General features: G+C 42.1%; 1 protein-coding gene across 1 annotated transcript in view; it reads left to right on the forward strand.

The window, feature by feature from the left end:
- LOC309653415 (H(+)/Cl(-) exchange transporter 4-like) overlaps positions 1 to 24,516 on the forward strand; it is a gene marked incomplete at its 3' end in the record, with an annotated part of 70,998 nt that overhangs the window by 24,179 nt on the left and 22,303 nt on the right. Inside the window, 1 exon segment of the mRNA XM_082448025.1 lies at positions 21,766 to 21,920. Within this exon segment, the coding sequence (XP_082304151.1) occupies positions 21,777 to 21,920 (144 nt within the window). The 5' untranslated portion in view covers positions 21,766 to 21,776.

Consider the following 24,516-nt stretch of genomic DNA (forward strand, 5'->3'; position numbering starts at 1 on the left):
CAGGGACAAAAAGTTTTGATGAATTAAAGATTGTTTGCTTGTCCCCGAGTGTGTGGAAGGGGCTGGAACTAAGCTTCAGTCTCTGTGTCATCTGCTCTGGGTGGAAAGCACCTGAGAAACAGTCCAGCCCAGGACTGTAGTTTTTGAGAGGAGGGCGGTGAGGGTCAGCAGGGGTCAGCGGAGGTCACACAGCCAGATGGGAGTCACGCAAATTTCTTGGTTAGTGGTCTTTTCACTTAGAGTAGATGTATTTCGTTTGAAAGAAAATAGTCTCTAATAAATGTAAACACTTTGAGGAGTTTTCAGGAGAAGATATTTAAAATGCCAGGCGTAGATTCATGTTTTAATGGCCTCACGAGTTCTTGGTAAACAGAAATCGCAGCAGGTCCCCCAAAAGTTCAGTTTGACTTGCTTAATCTCCCTGAGCAGAGCTGGAATCCATCAGGTCCCTTCTGTGAGCTACAGACATCAAAGGACTGATTAGATAAACTTTGGGAATGAGGGTACATGCAGGGTGGTAAGGAAAACGTGTTTTCATGAAACACTTATGGGTTGTTTTTTTTAAACTTTATTATTATTATTTTTTAATTGGAGTATAGTTGCTTTACAATGTTGTGTTAGTTTCTGCTGTACAACAAAGTGAATCAGCTATATGTATACATATATCTCCTCCCTCTTGGACCTCCCCGCCCCCCCGTCTCGCCCATCTAGGTCATCACAGAGCACTGAGCTGAGCTCCCTGCGCTACACAGCATGTTCCCACTAGCTATCTATTTTATACGTGGAGTGTATTTGTGTCAGTCCTAATCTCCCAATTCGTCCCACCCTCCCCTTCCGCCCCCCGTGTCCACATGTCCATTCTCTATGTCTGCATCTCCTCCTGCCCTGCAAATAGGTTCATCGGTACCATTTTTCTAGATTCCACATGTATGCATTAATATACAATATTTGTTTTTCTCTTTCTGACTTACTTCACTCTGTATGACAGGCTCCAGGTCCATCCATGTCTCTACAAATGACCCAGTTCCATTCTTTGTTATGGCTGAGTAATACTCCATTGTATATATGTGCCACATCTTGTTCATACATTCATCTGTTTTTTTTTTTTTAACATCTTTATTAGAGTATAATTGCTTTACAATGGTGTGTTACTTTCTTCTGTATAACAAAGTGAATCAGCTATACGTATACATATATCCCCATATCTTCTCCCTCTTGCATCTCCCTCCCACCCTCCCTATCCCACCCCTCTAGGTGGTCACAAAGCACCGAGCTGATCTCCCTGTGCTATGTGGCTGCTTCCCACTAGCTATCTGTTTTACATTTGGTAGTGCATATATGTCCATGCCACTCTCTCACTTCGTCCCAGCTTACCTTTCTCCCTCCCTGTGTCCTCAAGTCCATTCTCTACACCTGTGTCTTTATTCCTGTCCTGCCCCTATGTTCATCAGAACCATTTTCTTTTTTTAGATTCCATATATATGTGTTAGCATACAATATTTGTTTTTCTCTCTCTGACTTACTTCACTCTGTATGACAGAGTCTAGGTCCATCCACCTCACTACAAATAACTCAATTTCTTTTCTTTTTATGGCTGAGTAATATTCCATTGTACATATGTGCCACATCTTCTTTATCCATTCATCTGTTGATGGACACTTAGGTTGCTTCCATGTCCTGGCTATTGTAAACAGTGCTGCAATGAACATTGGGGTGCATGTGTCTTTTTGAATTAAGGTTTTCTCTGGGTATATGCCCAGTAGTGGGATTGGTGGGTCATATGGTAGTTCTATTTTTAGTTTTTTAAGGGACCTCCATACTGTTCTCCATAGTGGCTGTATCAAATTACATTCCCACCAACAGTGCAAGAGGGTTCCCTTTCTCCACACCCTCTACAGCATTTATTGTTTATAGATTTTTTTGATGATGGCCATTCTGACCAGTGTGAGGTGATACCTCATTGTAGTTTTGAATTACATTTCTCTAATAATTAGTGATGTTGAGCATCTTTTCACGTACCTCTTGGCCATCTGTATGTCTTCTTTGGTGAAATGTCTATTTAGGTCTTCTGCCCATTTTTGAATTGGGGTGTTTGGATTTTTGATATTGAGCTGCATGAGCTGTTTGTATATTTTGGAGATTAATCCATTGTCGGTTGCTTCATTTGCAAATATTTTCTCCCATTCTGAGGATTGTCTTTTTGTGTTGTTTATGGTTTCCTTTGCTGTGCAAAAGCTTTTAAGTTTAATTATATCCCATTTAAAAATTTTTGTTTTTATTTTCATTACTCTAAGAGGTGGGTCAAAAAAGGTCTTGCTGTGATTTATATCAAAGAGTGTTTTTCCTATGTTTTCCTCTAAGAGTTTTATAGTGCCTGGTCTTCCATTTCGGTCTTTAATCTATTTTGAGTTTATTTTTCTGTTTGGTGTTAAGGAGTGTTCTAATTTCATTCTTTTACTTGTAGCTGTCCAGTTTTCCCAGCACCACTTATTGAAGAGACTGCCTTTTCTCCATTGCATATTCTTGCCTCCTTTGTCATAGATCTGTTGACCATAGGTGCGTGGGTTTATCTCTGGGCTTTCTATCCTGTACCATTGATCTGTATTTCTGTGTTTGTGCCAGTACCATACTGTCTTGATTACTGCAGCTTTGTAGTATAGTCTGAAGTCAGGGAGCCTGATCCCTCCAGCTCCGTTTTTCTTTCTCAAGATTGCTTTGGCTATTTGGGGTCTTTTGTGTTTCCATACAAATTGTAAAATTTTTTGTTCTATTTCTCTGAAAAATGCCATCTGTAATTTGATGGAGATTGCATTGAATCTGTAGATTGCTTTGAGTAGTATAGTCATTTTCACAATATTGAGTCTTCCAATCCAAGAACATGGTATATCTTTCCATCTGTTTGTGTCATCTTTGATTTCTTTCATCAGTGTTTTATAGTTTTCTGAGTACAGGTCTTTTGCCTCCTTAGGTACGTTTATTCCTAGGTATTTTATTCTTTTTGTTGTGATGGAAAATGGGATTGTTTCCTTAATTTCTATTTCTGATCTTTCCTTGTTAGTGTATAGGAATGCAAGAGATTTCTTTGCATTAATTTTGTATCCTGCAACTTTACCAAATTCATTGATTAGCTCTAGTAGTTTTCTGGTGGCATCTTTAGGATTTTTTTAAATAGTATCATGTCATCTGCAAACAGTGACAGTTTTACTTCTTTTCCAATTTGTATTCCTTGTATTTCTTTTTCTTCTCTGATTGCTGTGGCTAGGACTTCCAAAACTATGTTGGATAATATTGGCAAGAGTGGACATCCTTGTCTTCTTCCTGATCTTAGAGGAAATGCTTTCAGTTTTTCACCATTGAGAATGATGTTTGCTGTGGGTTTGTCATATATGGCCTTTATTATGTTGAGGTAGGTTCCCTCTCTGCCCACTATCTGGAGAGTTTTTATCATAAACAGGTGTTGGATTTTGTCAAAAGCTTTTTCTATATCTGTTGAGATGATCGTATGGTTTTTATTCTTTCATTTGTTAATATGGTGTATCACATTGATTGATTTGCATATGTTGAAGATTCCTTGCATCCCTGGGATAAATCCCACTTGATCATGGTGTATGATCCTTTAATGTGTTGTTGGATTCTGTTTGCTAGAATTTTGTTGAGGTTTTTTGTGTCTATGGTCATCAATGATACTGGTCTGTAATTTTCATTTTTTGTGATATCTTTGGTCTTGGTATCAGGGTGATGGTGGCCTAATAGAACGAGTTTGGGAGTGTTCCTCCCTCTGCAATTTTTTGGAAGAGTTTGAGAAGGACAGGTGTTGGCTTTTCTCTAAATGTTTGATAGAATTTGCCTGTGAAACTGTCTGGTCCTGGACTTTTATTTGCTGGAAGATTTTTAATTACAGTGTCAATTTCATTACTTGTGATTGGTCTGTTTATATTTTCTAATTCTTCCTGGTTCAGTCTTGGAAAGTTGTATCTTTCTAAGAATTTATCCGTTTCTTCCAGGTTGTCCATTTTATTGGTATATAGTTGTTTGTAGTAGTCTCTTATGATCCTTTGTATTTCTGCAGTGTCAGTTGTAATTTCTCCTTTTTCATTTATAATTTTATTGATTTAAATCCTCTGCCTTTTTTTCTTGGAGTCTGACTAAAGGTTTATCAATTTTGTTTATCTTCTCAAAGAACCAACTTTTAGTTTTATTGATCTTTGCTATTATTTTCTTCTTTTCTATTTCATGTATTTCTTCTCTGATCTTTATGATTTCTTTTCTTGTCTAACTTTGGGGTTTTTTTCTTTCTCTAGTTGCTTTAGGTTTAAGGTTAGATTGTTTATTTGAGATTTTTTTTGTTTCTTGATGTGAGATTGAATTGCTATAAACTTCCCTCTTAGGACTGCTTTTGCTGCATTCCATAGGTTTTGAGTTATCGTGTTTTCATTGTCATTTGTTTCTGTGTATTTTTTATATCTTTTTTGATTTCTTCAGTGATCTCTTGGTTATTTAGTAGCATGGTATTTAGCCTCTATGTGTTTGTGTTTTTTACAGTTCTTTTTCCTGTAATTGATTTCTAATCTCATAGCATTGTGGTCGGAAAAGATACTTGATGATCCCAGGAGGGTTATGAACTATTACTGTACACGTTTTACAGATGCGGAAATTGAGGCACAGCGTTTAAGGCTTGGGTAGAACTCCATGACAGGCATAAATTGAGATCGTTACTCCTGCACATGGCCTGGACCTTAGCACAGAAGTCTGGTTTTTCCTGGGAAGCAGAACCAATCAGATTTAAGGGGATGGACAAACCAAAAACTGTTGAAAGGATCTTTGTTGTAAACTTGAATGCTGATTTATTAACTCAAAATGAGGCATGGACTAGATTTTTCAGGAAAGGTGCTCTCAGTTCTCTGTTCCTGAAGTGCTCCTCAAAGCCATGGCACAGAGCCAGGGACTGCTTGAGGGTGTTCTTGGTGGCTCCTGCCATCCTTTTCTGAGGTTCAGATGTCCCCCAAATCATCCTGAGGATGTCAATGCAGAGGAGGCTGGTCTGGACTCATGAGACTGTGCAGGAGTCAAACTGACAAGCTAATTCTCTTTGTACTCTTTTTTTTTTCTAGCCTGTCTCATCTGCTCACACATTTATTTTTGAGTCTGTTTATCCTATTTATGATATAATTGGGACTTAGACATTTTTGGTAGGTGCATAGATGGAACCTACAAAAATTCTGTAATGGGGCCTTGCCTTTGTTACCCCAATGGTTCAGAGATAACCACACACTTAAATGAACTCAAAACACTTTAGTGAACATTGACCACGTGCCAGACACAGTGATGGGAGTGCAAATATCAGTCAGTCATTGTTTGTCACTGCAGAGGGTCATGGTGGAGTGGGAAGATGTTCCAGCCACAGTGTAATTAGGAGTTCTGATAATGCTTTGGGTCAGAGTGACATCAGCAAAATGGTAAGTTAGAAAGTCACGGCCATTGTTCCCTCACAGGAACACCAATAACAATGATATAGAGACCTTTATGAGAATTCCAGATTCCAGTTAGGAAGTTGCAGGACCCCAGGAGAGCACAAAGCCAAAAGCAGTTGCTTTGAAACAAGTAAGAGGAGTGATTTCACTTTACCTGTGTCGGCCCCTCCTCCAAGATGGCACAGCTCAGCAGTGAGAGAGACTGCCTGCAATTTCTCCTCCTGGAGAAAGAGTAGAACGTGTCTTCAGCATCTCAACCTTTCAGAGCCCTACCTCAGGGCTCGCCTTCCTCCCCACTTATAGCACTGATGGAAGCAGCATAGGTCGGAGGCCTGAGGGTAGCTGAGAACAATGCAGGTGGTGGGTGGCTTGTGGCAGCTGGCATGGATTTGCATGACTGGGAGAAGACCCTCAACTTGAGACTTCTCAGTCATGAGGGAGAGGAGTGAAGAGTGCCTCCAGTGTCCTGGCTTTTCTGAGGGCAGCCTGAGGGACTGGTTTCTGTTTAACTTCATTCCTCACTTGGAGCAAGAGACAGGAAGAGAGGTGGAGTTTGCATCCAGCTCTCTGGATTTTTGCAGGGCTGCCTGAGGAGCTGATTTCTCTTTGGTCTGATGTGAGGTACTGACAGGGAGCTTCCTGGTTGCCACTGAGAACCCAGGAGAGTGAGGTGGCTTGCTGCTATAGAACCAGAGAACTTGCAGCGCCAAGGACAGACACCAGAGAGAGCAAGAGATTATGATCTTGTGAAAAAATAAACTGGTAAATTCCTTTAATTAGGACTTTACATGCACAAGTCCAGAGAAAATGCATCAGCAGAAAAGGTTTGAGAGGCCTCCAGATTCTCTAGTTGGGCTGATTCGTGAAGGTCCTTCCCTGTACAAAACTAGTTTGTAAAGACTGGGAGAGGTGGCTGTTTTTTCATATGTGTAGATACCAATACAAGAGTTGAAAGAACATGACGAAATAGACAAACACGACTCAACCGAAGAAACAAAATAAATATCCAGAAACCAATCCCAAAGAAACACAGGTATATGATTTACCTGATACAGAATTCAAAGTAAACTGTCGTAAAGATGCTCAACAAGCTCAGGAAAACAATCCATGAATAAAACGAGCATTTTAACAAAGAGATAGAAAATATAAAGAAGCAACAGGAATTTTGGAGCTGAAGAATATAATAGCGGAACAGAAAACCTCACTCGAGGTGTTCAGCAACAGACTTGATCAAACAGAAGAAAGAATCAGTGACCTCAAAAGCAGGTAGTTGAAAATTTTCCAGTCAGAGGACAAAAAAAAAAAAAAAAAAAAAGAAGAAGGCCTAAGGGACTTATGGGACTCCATCAGGTGAACAAGTACATGCATGTGGGAATCTCAGAAGAAGAAGAAGAGAAAGAAAAGGGTAGAAAGCTTATTTATAGAAATAATGACAGAAAACTTACCAAATCTGGGAAGGAAAATGGATATCCAGATTCAAGAAACCAAACCGATTCTACAAAAGATGAACCAAAGAAGTCCACAGTGAGTCACATTGTAATCAAACTATCAGAAGTCAAAGACAGAATTGTCAAAGCAACAAGAGAAATCCACTCATCTCATACAAAGCCTCCCCCATAAGACTGCCAGTGGATTTCTCAGCAGAACTCTTGCAGGCCATAAGGGAGTGAGATGATACATTCAAAGTGCTGGAAAAAAAAGAAAAAGAAACCCCAGCTAACCAAGAATACTATATCTGGCAAAACTGTCATTAAAAAATCAAGGATAGATAAAGACTCCCAGATAAACAAAAGCTGAGGGAGTTCATCACCACTAGACTTGCCTTATAGGAAATGCTAAAGGGAGTCCTTTGAGGTGGAATGAAAGGATGCTAAACAGCAACACAAAAACGTTTGAAAGTCTAAAGCTCGCTGGTAATCATATGGACAAATGCAGAATACTGTTACGCTGCAGTGGAGGTGTGTAAATCACTGAATTCTGGTATAGAAGATAAAAAAAGAAAGTATAAAAAAGAACTATATCTATAAAATATGTCAACAGATGCACAATATAAAAATATGTAACTCATGACATCAATAATATAAAATGTGTATGGGGGGAGAGGTAAAAGTGTGGAGTTTCTGTATGTGATTGAAGTAAGTTGTTATCAGCTTAAAATAAATTTTTATCACTATGTTTTCTAGAAGCCCCATGGTAACCACAAGAAAATACTTACAGAAGACACACAAAGGAAATGAAAAGAATCAAAGCATATTCCTACCAAAAAAAATCAAATGAAACACAAAGGAAGACAGCAAGAAAGGAAAAGAGGTACAAAAGAGCTACAAGACAGACAGAAAACAATGAACAAAATGGCAGTAGTAAGATCTTCCATATCAATAATTATTTTAAGTGTAAATGGATTAAACTCCCTAATCAAAAGACTTCAAGTGGCTGAATGGATTAAAAAAAAACCAAGATCCAACTCTATGCAGGCTGTAAGAGACTCACTTTAGACTTACGGACAAATAGAAACTGAAAGTGAAAGGGTAGAAAAAGATATTCCATGCAAATGACAACCAAAAGAGAGCAGGATGGCCAGAAGAAACAGAGGACTTGAACAATATATAGACCAAGTTGACCTAACAGACATTTGTCAAATGTTCACCCAACAGCAGCAGAATACACATTCTTCTCAAGCACACACGACATTCTCCAGGATAGATCACATGTTATGTCACAGAATGAGTCTTAACAAATTAAAGAAGATTGAAAATTATACCAAGTATGCCCTCTGATCACAATGAAATGAAACTATAAATCAGCGGAAGGAAATAGGAAAGTTCACAAACATACGGAAATGAAACAACGTACTCTTGAACAACCAGTGGGTCGGTCATAGAAGAAATCAAAAGGGAAATTAGAAAATATCTTGAGACAAATGAAAACAAAAACACAACATACCAAAACCGCAAAAGCAGTATTTGAGGAAAGTTTATAGTGATAAACACCTACATTTAAAAAAGAAGATTCTAAATAAAAACCTGACTTTTACACCTCAGTGACCAAAAAAGAACAAACTAAGCCCAAAGTTAGCAGAAGGAAGGACATAATAGTGATTAGGGGAAATAAATGAAATACAGAATAGAAAAGCATTTGAAAAATCAATGAGACTAAGAGTTGGTGTTAACATCAATTTTTTGTTAAATAGCACCATCTTTTTGTTAAAGGTCAACAAAATGGACAAAGCTCTAGCTAGACTAAGAAAAAAAGAGAGAAGACTCAGATAAAATCAGCAATGAAAGAGGAGACATTGCAACTGATGCCACAAAAATAAAAAGGATTATAAGAGACTACTATAAGCAGTTATATGCCAGGAAACTGGATAATCTAGAAAAAATTGATAAATGCCTAGAAATTTACAACCTACCAAGACTGAATAATGAAGAATAGAAAATGTGAACAGACCTGTAACTGTAAAGAGGTGGACTTTGTGATCAAAAACCTCCCAACATAGAAAAGCCCAGGACCAGATGGTTTCATTGGTGAATTCTATCAAATTTTTAAAGATTAATTCAGTTTCTTTTCAGACTCTGCCAAAAGAAATTGAAGAAGAGGGAACACTTCCAAGCTCTTTTATGAGGCCAGCATTACCTTGATAACAAGGCCAGAAAAAGACACTACAAGAAAAGAAAATTGGAGGCCAGTATCACTGATGAGTATAGATGCAAAAATCCACAACAAAACACTACAAACTGAATTCAACAGCATATTAAAAGGACCATACACCATGACCAAATGGGATTTATCACTAGGTGCCATGATGGTTCAACATCTGAAAATCAACCCATGTGATACACTACATTAACAGGATGAAGAATAAAAATTACATCTTAACAGATGCAGAAAAAACATTTGACAAAATTTAACACCCTTTCGTGATTAAAAACATTCAACAAGCTAGGATAGCTTTTGTTGAATATGAAAAGCCCACAACTACCTTCATACTCTATAGATCCTTTCTTGCCTTTAAGGATTGGGTAAAAGACCTAGGTGTCCCTGTGTCTTCCAAAGTCCCTTTGTAGGTAAATATGGTTGTGTAAGAGAGAGGCTCTTTTTTCAGGGTGGACCCCTCCAGCGTGAAGTTCGATTCCATCCTGTCTCTGTTGCCAGTTATGTCGTCTGTTGCTGGCCCAGTCCTCCTCCCTTGCAGCTAACTTAGCCATCTTCATTTCTCCTCTCCCTCGGAGCCCTCGTAAATCATACCTGTTAGACATTGTTATGATGCTGCTACATCTACATGACAACCCTTTCCAAAAAACCCGGTGGCTTAAAACAGTAACCATTCATTTTTCTCACGGTCTGCAGGTCAGCCGGGTGGTTTGATTGGGTCAAACCCAGCTGCTCTTGGCTGGGCTCACTCAGGAATCTGTGCTTGGCGAGCCTGAATGATCTAGGATGGCCTCAGTTGAGATGACCCACCTTGACTCCATGTGGTTGCTCATCTTCCAGCATCTAGCCTAGGCTTCTGCTCATGGCAGAAGGCCAAGGAAGAAAGCAGAGGCCACGTCGCCTTTGGGGTCTAGACTCAGTACATGCATGCTGTCACTTCCACTGCATGTCCCAAGGCCAGCCCTGATTCAAGAGCCGGAGAAATAGACTCTACCTCTTAATGAAGAGGAGCTGCCAGGTCCCACTGAAAATGCTGTAGATGCAGGGACAGGTAGAGAATCTGAGCTGTTTCTGTGTTCAGTCCACTGTGTAGATTGGGAGTCAGCAAACGTTTTCTGTAAATGGGCAAATAGTAAACATTTGAGCCTTTTGGGGCCATTTGGCCTGTGTCATAACTACTCAACTGTGCCGTTGCGATGTGAAAGCAGCCGTAGACAATACGTAAATGAGCGGACATGGCTGTGTTCTGCTAGAACTTGTTTACAAAGCCAAGCAGCAGGCCGGATTTGGCCCACAAGCTGCAGTTTGCTGTGCTCTGACCTCAACGATCCAGACCAGGTAGGAATCTCAGATGCATGATCTAGGATGCTGTCCTTCCTGAAGTCATAAGCAGCGGTGTCATCTGCCAGCAGAAGTGCTCTTATTGGAGAGAAGAAATAAAACCATGGGCTCTCCTCTAAGGTGCAGATGACTACAGTTGACCCTTGAACAACGTGGGGGTTAGGGACACTGACCCCCAGCGCAGTCGAAAATCCACATCCTGCTCTCACTGCCTCAAAAACAAAGGAATTGATAAATGACTCACCCAAGGGCAAGAAGCTGAAACAGTCCGGATAGAATCAGGACTCAAACCCTGGTTCTTGTGATTCCACATATTGTGCTCTCTAATCGAACACAAACTTTTCCCCTCACATAGGTAAAGATCTGTAAAACGAATATACAGGTATGATATTTATTGAAAAAAATGCATGTATAAGTGGACCCACCCAGTTCAAACTTGTGTTGTTCAAGGGTCAGCAGTATTTGCATCACTTTGGGTGCCATATTGAACTTACACAGGTTAAGTTTATTTCTCGTCAAGTCCTTGGAGTTCATTCCTTTTTATTCCTGTGTTTGGCTGGATTCTCATTTCTTATCCATCTATATCTCCTAATGGATCCCAGATAGAATCATTTTTCTTTTCTTTAAAAAATTTTTTTTGCCATGGTGCATGGCTTGTGGGATCTTACTTCCCTGACCTGGGATTGAACCTGTGCCCTCAGCAGTGAAAGTGCAGGGTCCTAACCACTGGACCACCAAGGAATTCCCTCTTTCCATTATTTCTGACCTGGATGCCCTCTTTCTCTCTTTCTTAATCCGAGCTTCAGAAGCGAATTCACCACCTCCTTCTGGGTGCCCAGGGAGAGCTTCCAGTTAGATCTATGGATTATATCATGTTTATTTTCCTTTACCAATTAGGCATCTGATTGTCAGGATTGTCAGGATGATGACATGCCCCATCAAAGTTTAAAGATACATTTGTCTCCAGAGTGACTTTTTGTTTCAATCAGTATTGCCTGGAGTTGTTGCTTGACTAGAGATATGGTTAAATTTCAGGTAACGTGAACTTTTTTTTTTTAACATCTTTATTGGAGTATAATTGCTTTACAATGGGGTGTTAGTTTCTGCTTTATAAAAAAGTGAATCAGTTATACATATACATATGTTCCCATATCTCTTCCCTCTTGTATCTCCCTCCCTCCCATGCTCCCTATCCCACCCCTCTAGGTGGTTACAAAGCACAGAGCTGATCCCTGTGCTATGCGGTTGCTTCCCAATAGCTATCTATTTTACGTTTGGTAGTGTATGTCCATGCCACTCTCTCACTTTGTCACATCTTACACTTCCCCCTCCCCATATCCTCAAGTCCATTCTCTAGTAGGTCTCTGTCTTTATTCTGGTCTTGCGACTAGGTTCTTCATGACCTCTTTTTTTTTTTTTTTTCCCTTAGATTCCATATATATGTGTTAGCATACTGTATTTGTTTTTCTCTTTCTGACTTACTTCACTCTGTATGACAGACTCTAACTCCATCCAACTCACTACAAGTAACTCCATTTCGTTTCTTTTTATGTCTGAGTAATATTCCATTGTATATATGTGCCACATCTTCTTTATCCATTCATCTGATGATGGACATTTAGGTACTTCCATGTCCTGGCTATTGTAAATAGAGCTGCAATGAACATTTTGGTACAAGACTCTTTTTGAATTATCGTTTTCTCAGGGTATATGCCCAGTAGTGGGATTGCTGGGTCGTATGGTAGTTCTATTTTTAGTTTTTTAAGGAACCTCCATACTGTTCTCCATAGTGGCTGTGTCAATTTACATTCCCACCAACAGTGCAAGAGTGTTCCCTTTTCTCCACACCCTCTCCAGCATTTATTGTTTCTAGATTTTTTGATGATGGCCATTCTGACTGGTGTGAGATGATATCTCATTGTAGTTTTGATTTGCATTTCTCTAATGATTAATGATGTTGAGCATTCTTTCATGTGTCTGTTGGCAATCTGTATATCTTCTTTGGAGAAATGTCTGTTTAGGTCTTCTGCCCATTTTTGGATTGGGTTGTTTGGTTTTTTGTTACTGAGCTGCATGAGCTGCTTGTAAATTTTGGAGATTAATCCTTTGTCAGTTGCTTCATTTGCAAATATTTTCTCCCATTCTGAGGGCTGTCTTTTGGTCTTGTTTATGGTTTCCTTTGCTGTGCAAAAGCTTTTAAGTTTCATTAGGTCCCATTTGTTTATTTTTGTTTTTATTTCCATTTCTCTAGGAGGTGGGTCAAAAAGGATCTTGCTGTGATTTATGTCATAGAGTGTTCTGCCTATGTTTTCCTCGATGAGTTTGATACGGTCTGGCCTTACATTTAGGTCTTTAATCCATTTTAAATTTATTTTTGTGTATGGTGTTAGGGAGTGTTCTAATTTCATACTTTTACATGTACCTGTCCAGTTTTCTGAGCACCACTTATTGAAGAGGCTGTCTTTTCTCCTCTGTATCTGCTTGCCTCCTTTATCAAATATCAGGTGACCATATGTGCGTGGGTTTATCTCTGGGCTTTCTATCCTGTTCCATTGATCTATGTTTCTGTTTTTGTGCCAGTACCATACTGTCTTGATTACAGTAACTTTGCAGTATAGTCTGAAGTCAGGGAGCCTGTTTGCTCCAGCTCCATTTTTTGTTCTCAAGATTGCTTTGTCAATTCAGGGTATTTTCCGTTTCCATACAAATTGTGAAAATTTTTTTCTACTTCTGTGAAAAATGCCAGTGGTAGTTTGATAGGGATTGCATTAAATCTGTACATTGCTTTGGGTAGTAGAGTCATTTTCACAATGTTGATTCTTCCAATCCAAGAACATGGTATATCTCTCCATCTATTTGTATCATCTTTAATTTCTTTCATCAGTGTCTTATAATTTTCTGCATACAGGTTTTTTGTCTCCTTAGGTGGGTTTATTCCTAGATATTTTATTGTTTTTGTTGCAATGGTAAATGGGAGTGTTTTGTTAATTTCACTTTCAGATTTTTCATCATTAGTGTATAAAAATATAAGAGATGTCTGTGCATTAATTTTATATCCTGCTACTTTACCAAATTCATTGATTAGCTCTAGTAGTTTTCTGGTAGCATCTTTAGGATTCTCTATGTATAGTATCATGTCATCTGCAAACAGTGACAGCTTTACTTCTTCTTTTCCGATTTGGATTCCTTCTATTTCTTTTTCTTCTCTGATTGCTGTGGCTAACACTTCCAAAACTATGTTGAATAATAGTGGTGAGAGTGGGCAACCTTGTCTTGTTCCTGATCTTAGTGGAAATGGTTTCAGTTTTTCACCATTGAGAACGATGTTGGCTGTGGGTTTGTCATATATAGCCTTTATTAAGTTGAAGAAAGTTCCCTCTATGTCTACTTTCTGCAGGGCTTTTATCATAAGTGGGTGTTGAATTTTGTCGAAAGCTTTCTCTGCATCTACTGAGATGACCATATGGTATTTCTCGTTCAATTTGTTAATATGGTGTATCACGCTGATTGACTTGCGTATATTGAAGAATCCTTGCATTCCTGGAATAAACCCCACTTGATCATGGTGTATGATCCTTTCAATGTGCTGTTGGATTCTGTTTGCTAGTATTTTGTTGAGGATTTTTGTATCTATGTTCATCAGTGATATTGACCTGTAGTTTTCTTTCTTTGTGACATCTTTGTCTGGTTTTGGTATCAGGGTGATGGTGGCCTCTTAGAATGAGTTGGAGAGTGTTCCTCCCTCTGCAATATTTTGGAAGAGTTTGAGAAGGATAGGTGTTAGCTCTTCTCTAAATGTTTGATAGAATTCACCTGTGAAGCCATCTGGTCCTGGGCTTTTGTTTGTTGGAAGATTTTTAATCACAGTTTCAATTTCAGTGCTTGTGATTGGTCTGTTCTTATTTTCTATTTCTTCCTGGTTCAGTCTCAGCAGGTGGTGCATTTCTAAGAATTTATCCACTTCTTCCAAGTTGTCCATTTTATTGGCATAGAGTTGCTTGTAGTAATCTCTCATGATCGTTTGTATTTCTGCTATGTCCGTTGTTACTTCTCCTTTTTCATTTCTAATTCAATTGATTTGAGTCTTCCCCCTCTTTTTCTTGATGAGGCTGGCTGATGGTTTATCAATTTTGTTTATCTTCTCAAAGAACCAGCTTTTAGTTTTGTTGATTTTTGCTATTGTTTCCTCTATTTCTTTTTCATTTATTTCTAATCTGATCCTTATGATTTCTTTCCTTCTGCTAACTTTGGGGTTTTTTTGTTCTACTTTCTCTAATTGCTTTAGGTGCAAGGTTAGGGTGTTTATTCGAGATGTTTCCTGTTTCTTGAGGTAGGCTTGTATTGCTCTCAACTTCCCTCTTAGAACTGCTTTTGCTGCATCTGATAGATATGGGTCGTCGTGTCTCCATTGTCGTTTTTTTTTAGGTATTTTTTGATTTCCCCTTTGATTTCTTCAGTGATCACTTCGTTATTAAGTAGTGTATTGTGTAGCCTCCATGTGTTTGTATTTTTCACAGATCTTTACCTGTAATTGATATCTAGTCTCATAGCGTTGTGGTCGGAAAAGATATTTGATACTATTTCAAATTTCTTAAATTTACCAAGACTTGATTTGTGACCCAAGATATGATCTATCCAGGAGAATGTTCCATGAGCACTTGAGAAAAATGTGTAATCTGTTGTTTTTGGGTGGAATGTCCTATAAATATCAACTAAATCCATCTTGTTTAAAGTATCATTTAAAGCTTGTGTTTCCTTATTTATTTTCATTTTGAATGATCTTTCCATTGGTGAAAGTGGGGTGTTAAAGTCCCCTACTCGGATTGTGTTACTGTCAATTTCCCCTTTTATGGCTGTTAGTATTTGCCTTATGTATTAAGGTGCTCCTATACTGGGTGCATAAATATTTACAATTGTTATATCTTCTTCTTGAATTGATCCCTTGATCATCATATAGTGTCCATCTTTGTCTCTTGTAATAGTCTTTATTTTAAAGTCTATTTTGTCTGATATGAGAATTGCTACTTCAGCTTTCTTTTGATGTCCATTTGCATGGAATATCTTTTTCCATCCCCTCACTTTCGGTCTGTATGTGTCCCTAGGTCTAAAGTGGGTCTCTTGTAGACAACATATATACGGGTCTTGTTTTTGTATCCATTCAACCAGTCTGTGTCTTTTGGTTGGAGCATTTAATCCATTTTCATTTAAGGTAATTATCGATATGTATGTTCCTATTCCCATTTTCTTAAATGTTTTGGGTTTGTTATTGTCGGTGTTTTCCTTCTCTTGTGTTTCTTGCCTAGAGAAGTTCCTTTAGCATTTGTTGTAAAGCTGGTTTGGTGGTGCTGAACTCTCTCAGCTTTTGTTTGTCTGTAAAGGTTTTAATTTCTCCATCAAATCTGAATGAGATCCTTGCTGGCTAGAGTAATCTTGGTTGTAGGTTTTTCTCTTTCATCACTTTAAGTATATCCTGCCACTCCCTTCTGGCTTGTAGAGTTTCTGCTGAAAAATCAGCTGTTAACCTTATGGGGATTCCCTTGTGTGTTATTTGTTGTTTTTCCCTTGGTGCTTTTAATATGTTTTCTTTATATTTAATTTTTGATAGTTTGATTAATATGTGTCTTGACATGTTTCTCCTTGGATTTATCCTGTTTGGGACTCTCTGTGCTTCCAGGACTTGATTAACTATTTCCTTTCCCATATTAGGGAAGTTTTCAACTATAATCTCTTCAAATATTTTCTCAGTCCCTTTCTTTTTGTCTTCTTCTTCTGGGACCCCTATAATTCGAATGTTGGTGCGTTTAATGTTGTCCCAGAGGTCTCTGAGACTGTCCTCAGTTCTTTTCATTCTTTTTTCTTTATTCTGCTCTGCAGTAGTTATTTCCACCATTTTATCTTCCAGGTCACTTATCCGTTCTTCTGCCTCAGTTATTCTGCTATTGATCCCGTCTAGAGTATTTTTAATTTCATTTATTGTGTTGTTTATCGTTGCTTGGTTCCTCTTTAGTTCTTCTATGTCCTTGTTAAATGTTTCTTGCATTTTGTATATTCTGTTTCCAAGATTTTGGATCATCCTTATTATCATTATTCTGAATTCTTTTTCAGGTAGACTACCTATTTCCTCTTCATTTGTTAGGCCAGGTGTGTTTTTACCTTGCTCCTTCATCTGCTGTGTGTTTTTCTGTCTTCTCATTTTGCTTATCTTACTGTGTTTGGGGTCTCCTTTTCTCAGGCTGCAGGTTCGTAGTTCCTGCTGTTTTTGGTATGTGTCCCCAGTGGCTAAGGTTTGTTCAGTGGGTTGTGTAGGCCTCCTGGTGGAGGGGACTAGTGCCTGTGTTCTCATGGATGAGGTTGGATCTTGTCTTTCTGGTGGGCAGGTCCACGTCTGGTGGTGTGTTTTGGTGTGTCTGTGACCTTATTATGATTTTAGGCAGCCTCTCTGCTAAATGGATGGGGCTGTGTTCCTGTCTTGCTAGTTGTTTGGCATAGGGTGTCCAGCACTGTAGCTTGCTGGTCGTTGAGTGAAGCTGGGTTTTGGTGTTGAGATGGAGATCTCTGGCAGATTTTCGCCATTTGGTATTAACGTGGAGCTGGGAGGTCTCTTGTGGACCAGTGTCCTGAAGTTGGCTTTCCCACCTCAGAGGCACAGCCCTGATGCCTGGATGGAGCAACAAGAGCCTTTCATCTACACGGCTCAGAATAAAAGGGAGAAAAAATAGAAAGAAAAAAAGAGGATAAAGTAAAATAAAGATAAAATAAGGTAAAGTTATTAAAATAACAAATAATTAAGAAAAAAAGAAAAAAAAATTTAAGTAAAAAACAAACAAAAAACAAAAACTGGATGGACAGAACCCTAGGACAAATGGTGAAAGCAAAGCTGTACAGACAAAATCTCACACAGAAGCATACACATACACACTCACAAAAAAAGGAAAAGGGGAAAAAATAATATATCTTCCTCCCAAAGTCCACCTCCTCAATTTGGGATGATCCGTTGTCTATTCAGGTATTCCACAGATGCAGGTATATCAAGGTGTTTGTGGAGCTTTAATCCACTGCTTCTGAGGCTGCTGGGAGAAATTTCTCTTTCTCTTCTTTGTTTGCACAGCTCCCTGGGTTCAGCTTTGGATTTGGATGCGCCTCTGCGTGTAGGTCTCCTGAGGGCGACTGTTCGTTGCTCACACAGGACGGGGTTAAAGGAGCAGCTGCTTCAGGGGCTCTGGCTCACTCAGGCCGGGGGGAGGGAGGGTTACAGATGCGGGGTGAGCCTGCGGCGGCCGAGGCTGGCGTGACGTTGCAGCAGCTTGAGGTGCACAGTGCGTTCTCCTGGGGAAGTTGTCCCTGGATCACGGGACCCTGGCAATGGCGGGCTGCACAGGCTCCCGGGAGGGGCGGTGTGGAGAGTGACCTGTGCTCGCACACAGGCTTCTTGTTGGTGGCAGCAGCAGCCTTAGCGTCTCATGCCTGTCTCTGGGGTCCGCGCTGATAGCCGCGGCTGGTGCCCGTCTTTGGAGCTCGTTTAGGCAGTGCTCTGAATCCCCTCTCCTCAGGCACAAGGAAACAAAGAGGCACGAAAAAGTCTCTTGCCTGTTGGGCAGCTGCAGACTTTGGCCCGGTCTCCCTCACAGCCAGCTGTGGTGCGCTAACCCCTTCAGGCTGTGTTCACGCTGCCAACCCCAGTCCTCTCCCTGTGATCCAACCGAAGCCCGAGCCTCAGCTCCCAGCCCCGCCCACCCCAGAGTGGGAGCAGACAAGCCTCTTGGGCTGGTGAGTGCTGCTCGGCGCCGAGCCTCCATGCGGGAATCTCTCCGCTTTGCCCTCCGCACCCCTGTGGCTGCGCTCTCCTCCGTGGCTCCGAAGCTTCCCCCCCTCCGCCACCCGCAGTCTCCGCCCGCGAAGGGGCTTCCTAGCGTTTGGAAACCTTTCCTCCTTCACAGCTCCCTCCCACGGGTGCAGGTCTTGTCCGTATTCTTTTGTCTCTGTTTTTTCTTTTTTCTTTTGCCCTACCCAGGTACGTGGGGAGTTTCTTGCCTTTTGGGAGGTGTGACGTCTTTTGCCAGCATTCAGTGGATGTTCTGTAGGAGCAGTTCCACGTGTAGATGTATTTCTGATGTATCTGTGGGGAGGAAGGTGTTCTCCGCGTCTTACTCTTCCGCCATCTTCTTCTCTCTAACATGAACTTTTTAATAGAGTGTTCAAGTCTCTGCAATTCTTCAAGCTGCTGGCTTGGTTTTTCTTACGCGGGCTACCCATTGTGGGTCAGCAGCCTGCCATCTTCTTTTTCCCATCAGAGATCGTCTTTGCCGCCTATAATACAAGGCTATTACCATCTTGTTTTTCTAGAAATGAAAATGAAATCTTTGCTTTCTAATTTTATTCCTTCCCTTTTATTATTGGCTGATACTGACTTATGCAATATGATTCTTCCCTGAGCATTCATCAGTGGGTATAGTTTTCAGCTTGGCCTTGCTCAGACTTCAAACTTTTAAAGTTTTAAAGTAGCAAAGTTGCACAGACAGTTAATAAATCAATAACTATGGCCATTTTATTGCTTGTAAGGAGATTACTCCACTTTTCCTGTAGCAACTTTTCAATTTGATCAAAATGCAGTTTTATCAGGTCGTGGTTGAGTCCTCCAGATATAAAAATACATAAAGGAATTGAGAGAAGTCTATGCTCAAATATTTTAATAACTACCTTTCACTTCTTTAACCATCTTATTCTGGCGCTTTTGTGTTTCCCGTCCTGTAATTCAGATTTCCATGCTCTTTGCCAAAGAAATATTGATTTAGTGCTCATTCCAATCTCTTGTCTTTGTAAGAGTGTATTATTTTTCTTGCTAACTGGTGGTGAGCATTGGTCCTACTGCAAAGCATTTCCTCCATGTCAGATTATTTCTGATGTGATCTGTAAATCAGGTTCTGATGGTGGTTTAACATGGAAGATGTCTTGGTTTATTTGAGATTGTTTTCCAGACAAGTGGAGGCAGAATAATGTGAGTGGAATTGTTATCTTAGGCAGGAAAGGAAGAAGTCCTCCACTTTGCTACTGCCCTGGCAGCAGGCACCCTTTTGACAGTATTTTAAGGAAGATTAGAAGTGAGGGCCCGCACTCAGGGCTGCTTGCCCGGGGCAGTGTGCTGCCAGCCTGGCATGGCTCTTGGTTTGTCTTAGTCTGTTCGGGCTGCTATAACAAAATACCACAGACTGGTTGGCTTATAAACAACAGACATTTATTCCTCAGAGCTCTGGAGGCTGGCAGCCTGAGATCGGGGTGCCAGCGTGGTCAGGTGATGGTTCTTTTTCCAGTCACAGATTTCCCGTTGTGTCCTTACACGGTGGAAGGGGCAAGGGAGCTCCCTGGGGCCTCTTTTATAAGGGCACAAGTCCCATTCTTGAAGGTACTGCCCTTATGACCCAATCACCTCCCAAAGACCCCACCTTCTAATACCATCCTTTGGGGGTTAGGATTTCAATGTATGAATTTGGGTGGGGGGACACACACGTTCAGACCATAGCATGGCTCACGTGGCAGGTTGTCCTGCCTCCTTGTTATCCCCATGGCATCCCCCCCACCCCCGGTGCAGAGGACCACTCCCTCTGTGGGTCACCTTGCCTCCCACCAGTGAGTTTAAGTCTTAGCATTTTCACTCTGCTGTTGCTGTACATCTTGAATATCCGCAGTGACAACCACAGAGGTTGTCTGACTCAGTGGTCCGCTTTATCTCCCAGAAGAACCGGTTACTGGTTTGACTACAATGATTTGGTTTTGAGTGGTATGCCTCAACCCTGTTTCCCCCAGGCCTCTCATGTTGATGCCCCGCTTTTGCAGAATGTGAGGTTTTCCAAAAATGGATATAGTTGACCCTCATTATGAGCGGTTCCGTGTTTGTGAATTTGCCTGCTCACCAAAACGTATTTGTAACATCCAGAGCAATACGTGGGGCGCTTGCCCAGTCATTCGCACAGTGCACTGCAGAGACTCAAAAAGTTTGAGTTGCCAGAAATGCACGATCCTAGCTGAGGTTGGAGAAATCGGTGCTCTGCTGTCTTGTTTCAGTTCCCAGACCAGAAACAAGTGTTCTTTTCACAATCTCTTTAGTGCCATATTTTTCGCATTTTTGTGCTTTTTTTTATTGGTAATTTTGCTGTTTCCAGTGGCCTTGAAATGCAGGGCAGGAGTGCCTGTAGTGTTTCTAAGCACAGGAAGGCCGTGCTGGGCCTTATGGAGAAAATACATGTGTTAGACAAGCTTCCTGCAGCGTGAGTGACAGTGCTGTTGGCTGTGAGTTCAGTGTGGATGAACCAACGACATATATTTGATAAGGTGTCTTTAAACAGAAACACACAAAACAAGGTTGTATATCGATTGGTTGATGAAAATGTGACCGGAGGCTCAAAGGAACCTAACCCTGTATTTCTCTTGTGGACGGTGATTTAGTACTCACTAATTCGGTGGCCATGGTGACTTTATAGCACATAACTACCACAAATAATAAGAAAGTAACATTTGTCAGAAACAGACTCACAGACTTAGAGAACGAACTTATGGTTACTGAGGGGAAGGGTGGACGGAAGGGATAGTTAGGGAGTTGGGGATTGACATGTACACCCTGCTATATTTAAAATAGGTAACCAACAAGGACCTACTCTATAGCACAGGGAACTCTGGTCAATATCCTGTAACAACCTAAATGGGAAAAGAATTGGAAAAAGATATATGTGTATGTATAACTGGATCATTTTGCTGTACACCTGAAACTATCCAACATTGTTAATCAACTATACTCCAATATAAAATAAAAAGTTAAAAAAGAGAAATTAACGTTTGTGTCTCCCCAAAATTCATATGTCGACACCTAATCCCCAATGTGATGGTAGGAGGAGGAGGGGCCTTTGGGAGGCGATGAGGTCATGAAAGCTGAGCCCCCATGGATGGGATTAGTGCCCTTGTGAAAGAGACCCCAGAGTGCTCCACCAGACGAGGACACAGTGAGTAGATGGCCATCTGTGGACCAGGAAGTGGGTTCTCACCAGACACTGAATCTCTAAGTGCCTTGATCTTGGACTTCGCAGCCTCCGGAACCGTGAGAAATAAATATGTGTTGTTGATAAGCCACCCAATCTATGGTATTTTTGTTATAGCAGCCTGTGCTAAGACAGACTATATGTATCTTTCATCACAGCAGAGGTGCCTATGCTGAAATGTCTTTCCTGTACAAGAAAAGAGCACACGTGGATTGTTCTGCCAGGTCTGTGCAGATGTTCTGCTTACGTTTTTAACAACAGGTTTTCTCTCCCAGGTGTAAGTAGCATGGTCAATGCAGCAGCGATGAGTGGCTCTGGAAACCTGATGGATTTCCTTGACGGGCCATTCCCTGGTGTGGGGACATATGAGGACTTCCACACCATTGACTGGCTGAGGGAGAAGTCACGGGACACCAACAGACACAGAAAGGTACATGCTGTTCATAAGGATACTTTGAGAGGAATCCCTTTGGAGGCCATGCTTTCATTGGACAGTCACTGAGCTAGAGCTTGGGTTCATGTGTCATGTGCTGAGCTAGGTTCTAGAGAAGAGAAGGGCTAGTGGGAGAGGCAGAGATGTGGACAGGTAATTATAATACCAGGTGCTTTGGGTGGAAGGCGGTGTCATACAGAGGTGTGTGGAGGGCAAGGAGGGGACTCTGGAACCAGACAGATCGGGTGCATCCTGACTTTGACACCTTTAGGCTGGCTGACTTTTGGGGTGCCATTTCTGGACCCCACCTTCTCATCTGTAAGGATGGAGTTAATTATACCAGAAGATTAAATGGGGCTGTGTGTGTATGAAAGCACATATTACAGTGCCTGGCCTCTAGTAGGCAATCAATATATATTTTTATGGGCTGCAGTAAAGTTATGTATCAAGTGCTGTGGGATCATTTAGGAGGTATGGTTAGGGAGGGAGTTTTTAGAGAGGGTGAGATTTCAGTGGGGTCTTGAAGTATGACTAAGAATTTGCCAGGCAGAGGAAGGGGAAAGGATTCTTATCAGGAGTGGCTCTTTTTTAGGTCACAGAGGCATGAAAGACTGTGGCACATTTAGGCAGTTCAAGGAGCTCTAAGGTTTGGTGGAAGATTCACGGAAGGGGAGGACTAGAGATGAGTCCGGCCACGTGGGCGATGGGGCCGCACTGGGAACGACTGAGTAGAACATGAAGAGGAGTTTGGATTTCCTTTTTTTTTTAAGATTTATTTTATTATTTATTTATTTAATTAATTTATTTTTGGCTGCTTCGGGTCTTAGCTGCGGCACACAGGATCTTCGCTGAGGCATGCGGGATCTTTTCTTTGCGGCGCGCAGGCTTCTCTCTAGTTGTGGTGGGCAGGTTTTCTCTCTTTAGTTGTGGCTCACAGGCTCCAGGGTGCGTGGGCTCTGTAGTTTGCAGCATGCGGGCTCTCTAGCTGAGGCATGAGAGCTCAGTAGTTGTGGTGCGTGGGCTTAGTTGCCCTGTGGCATGTGGGATCTTAGTTCCCTGACCAGGGATCGAACCCGCGTCCCCTGCATTGGAAGGTGGACTCTCCACCACTGGACCACCAGGGAAGTCCCTAGATTTCCTATTTATTTATTTATTTATTTATTTTTGGCTGCGTTGGGTCTGCATTGCTGCGCTTGGGCTTTCTCTAGTTGTGGTGAACGGGGCCTACTCTTTGTTGTGGTGCATGGGCTTCTCGTTGCGGTGGCTCCTCTTGTTGCAGAGCACGGGCTCTAGGCACGCGGACTCAGTAGTTGTGGCTCACGGGCTCTAGAGTGCAGGCTCAGTAGTTGTGGCTCACGGGCTTAGTTGCTCTGTGGCATGTGGGATCTTCCTGGACCAGGGCTTGAACCCATGTCCCTTGCAATGGCAGGTGGATTCTCAACCACTGCGCCACCGGGAAAGCCCTGGATTTCTTTTTCATGGCCACAGGATACAAGAGAGATGCACTGCCAGGGGAGAAACAGGAAGCTTGGAAATGAGCTCAGGAGAAAGAGGAAGAAGATCTGTCAGAGGGCAGTAAAGTGCCGACGGAGAGAGGCTTGGGGTCCAGATCCTTCACAGGAGCCGTTGCCAGGATGGAGGCGGGTAGTGGGGCCAGGATGACGCCCTGGCTGTGGTCAGAAGAGGGTGATGCCTTGGATGACGAGAGGGGAGAAAAGAGACGCGGCAGATTTCAGGGGGAGGCCACTGAGTTCGGTTTCAGGCGCTGTAAGTCTGAGCCGTTTGTCCAGCCTGTGGCTGGAGGTGGTCGGCAGGCGAGAGAACCCTGTGCAGTTCAAGGGCAGGGTCAGGGCTGTTGGTGGAGCACGGGGGGTCCTTGGCGTGCGAGTGGGCGCTGAAGCTTTAGAAGCGGCCCAGGTGGCCTGGGTCTGGAGAGAGAGGGGTCAGGAGCAGTTGGGCCCCGGAGCAGTGCCAAGATTTAGCGGGTTCCGGGGGGCGGGCTGGGGGTCAGTGACCGATGCTTAGAAGAAGCAGGTAGAGGTGAAGGAGGGCAGCCAGCAGAGTGGCCACAAGTGAAAGGGGGAGAGAGTGGCGAGGACGGGGCCCCCTCCACGGCGGGGTCAAGTCGGAGATGAAGCAGCCGCGAGGGGGCTGTCGGCGACTGAGGGAGAGCAGCTTCCGAGGGTGCGCTGAGGGGGCAGTGCCGTCGAGAGTGTGACTGTGTCGCATCATTTCACGCAGGTTGACAGGGAAGGAGGCAGAGAGATGTGTAGGGAGCGAGGTAGCGTCGAGAAGCTGACGCAGCCACTTGGCTCCGACCTGGAGGAACGGGGGAGCTGGGGCACCCTTCCGTCCAGAGCAGGGGTCGTGGACTGTGGCCCTCGGGCAAATCCAGCGCAGCGCGTGTCCGGCTCTGCACCGGATCCTTGGCTCGCAGCCCTGCCCGCGCATGCGCATGCTCCATATGGCTCCTTTTGTGCTACAGCAGCAGAGTCCGGTAGTTGCCACGGAGACCATCTGACCTGCCCAACCGAAAATAGTTACTTTCTGTCCCTTTACAGGAAATGTTTGCCAGCCCTTGCTCTAAAGGGTC

The sequence above is a fragment of the Balaenoptera physalus genome, assembly GCF_965194825.1.
Source record: "Balaenoptera physalus genome assembly, chromosome: Y".
Lineage (NCBI taxonomy): Eukaryota > Metazoa > Chordata > Mammalia > Artiodactyla > Balaenopteridae > Balaenoptera > Balaenoptera physalus.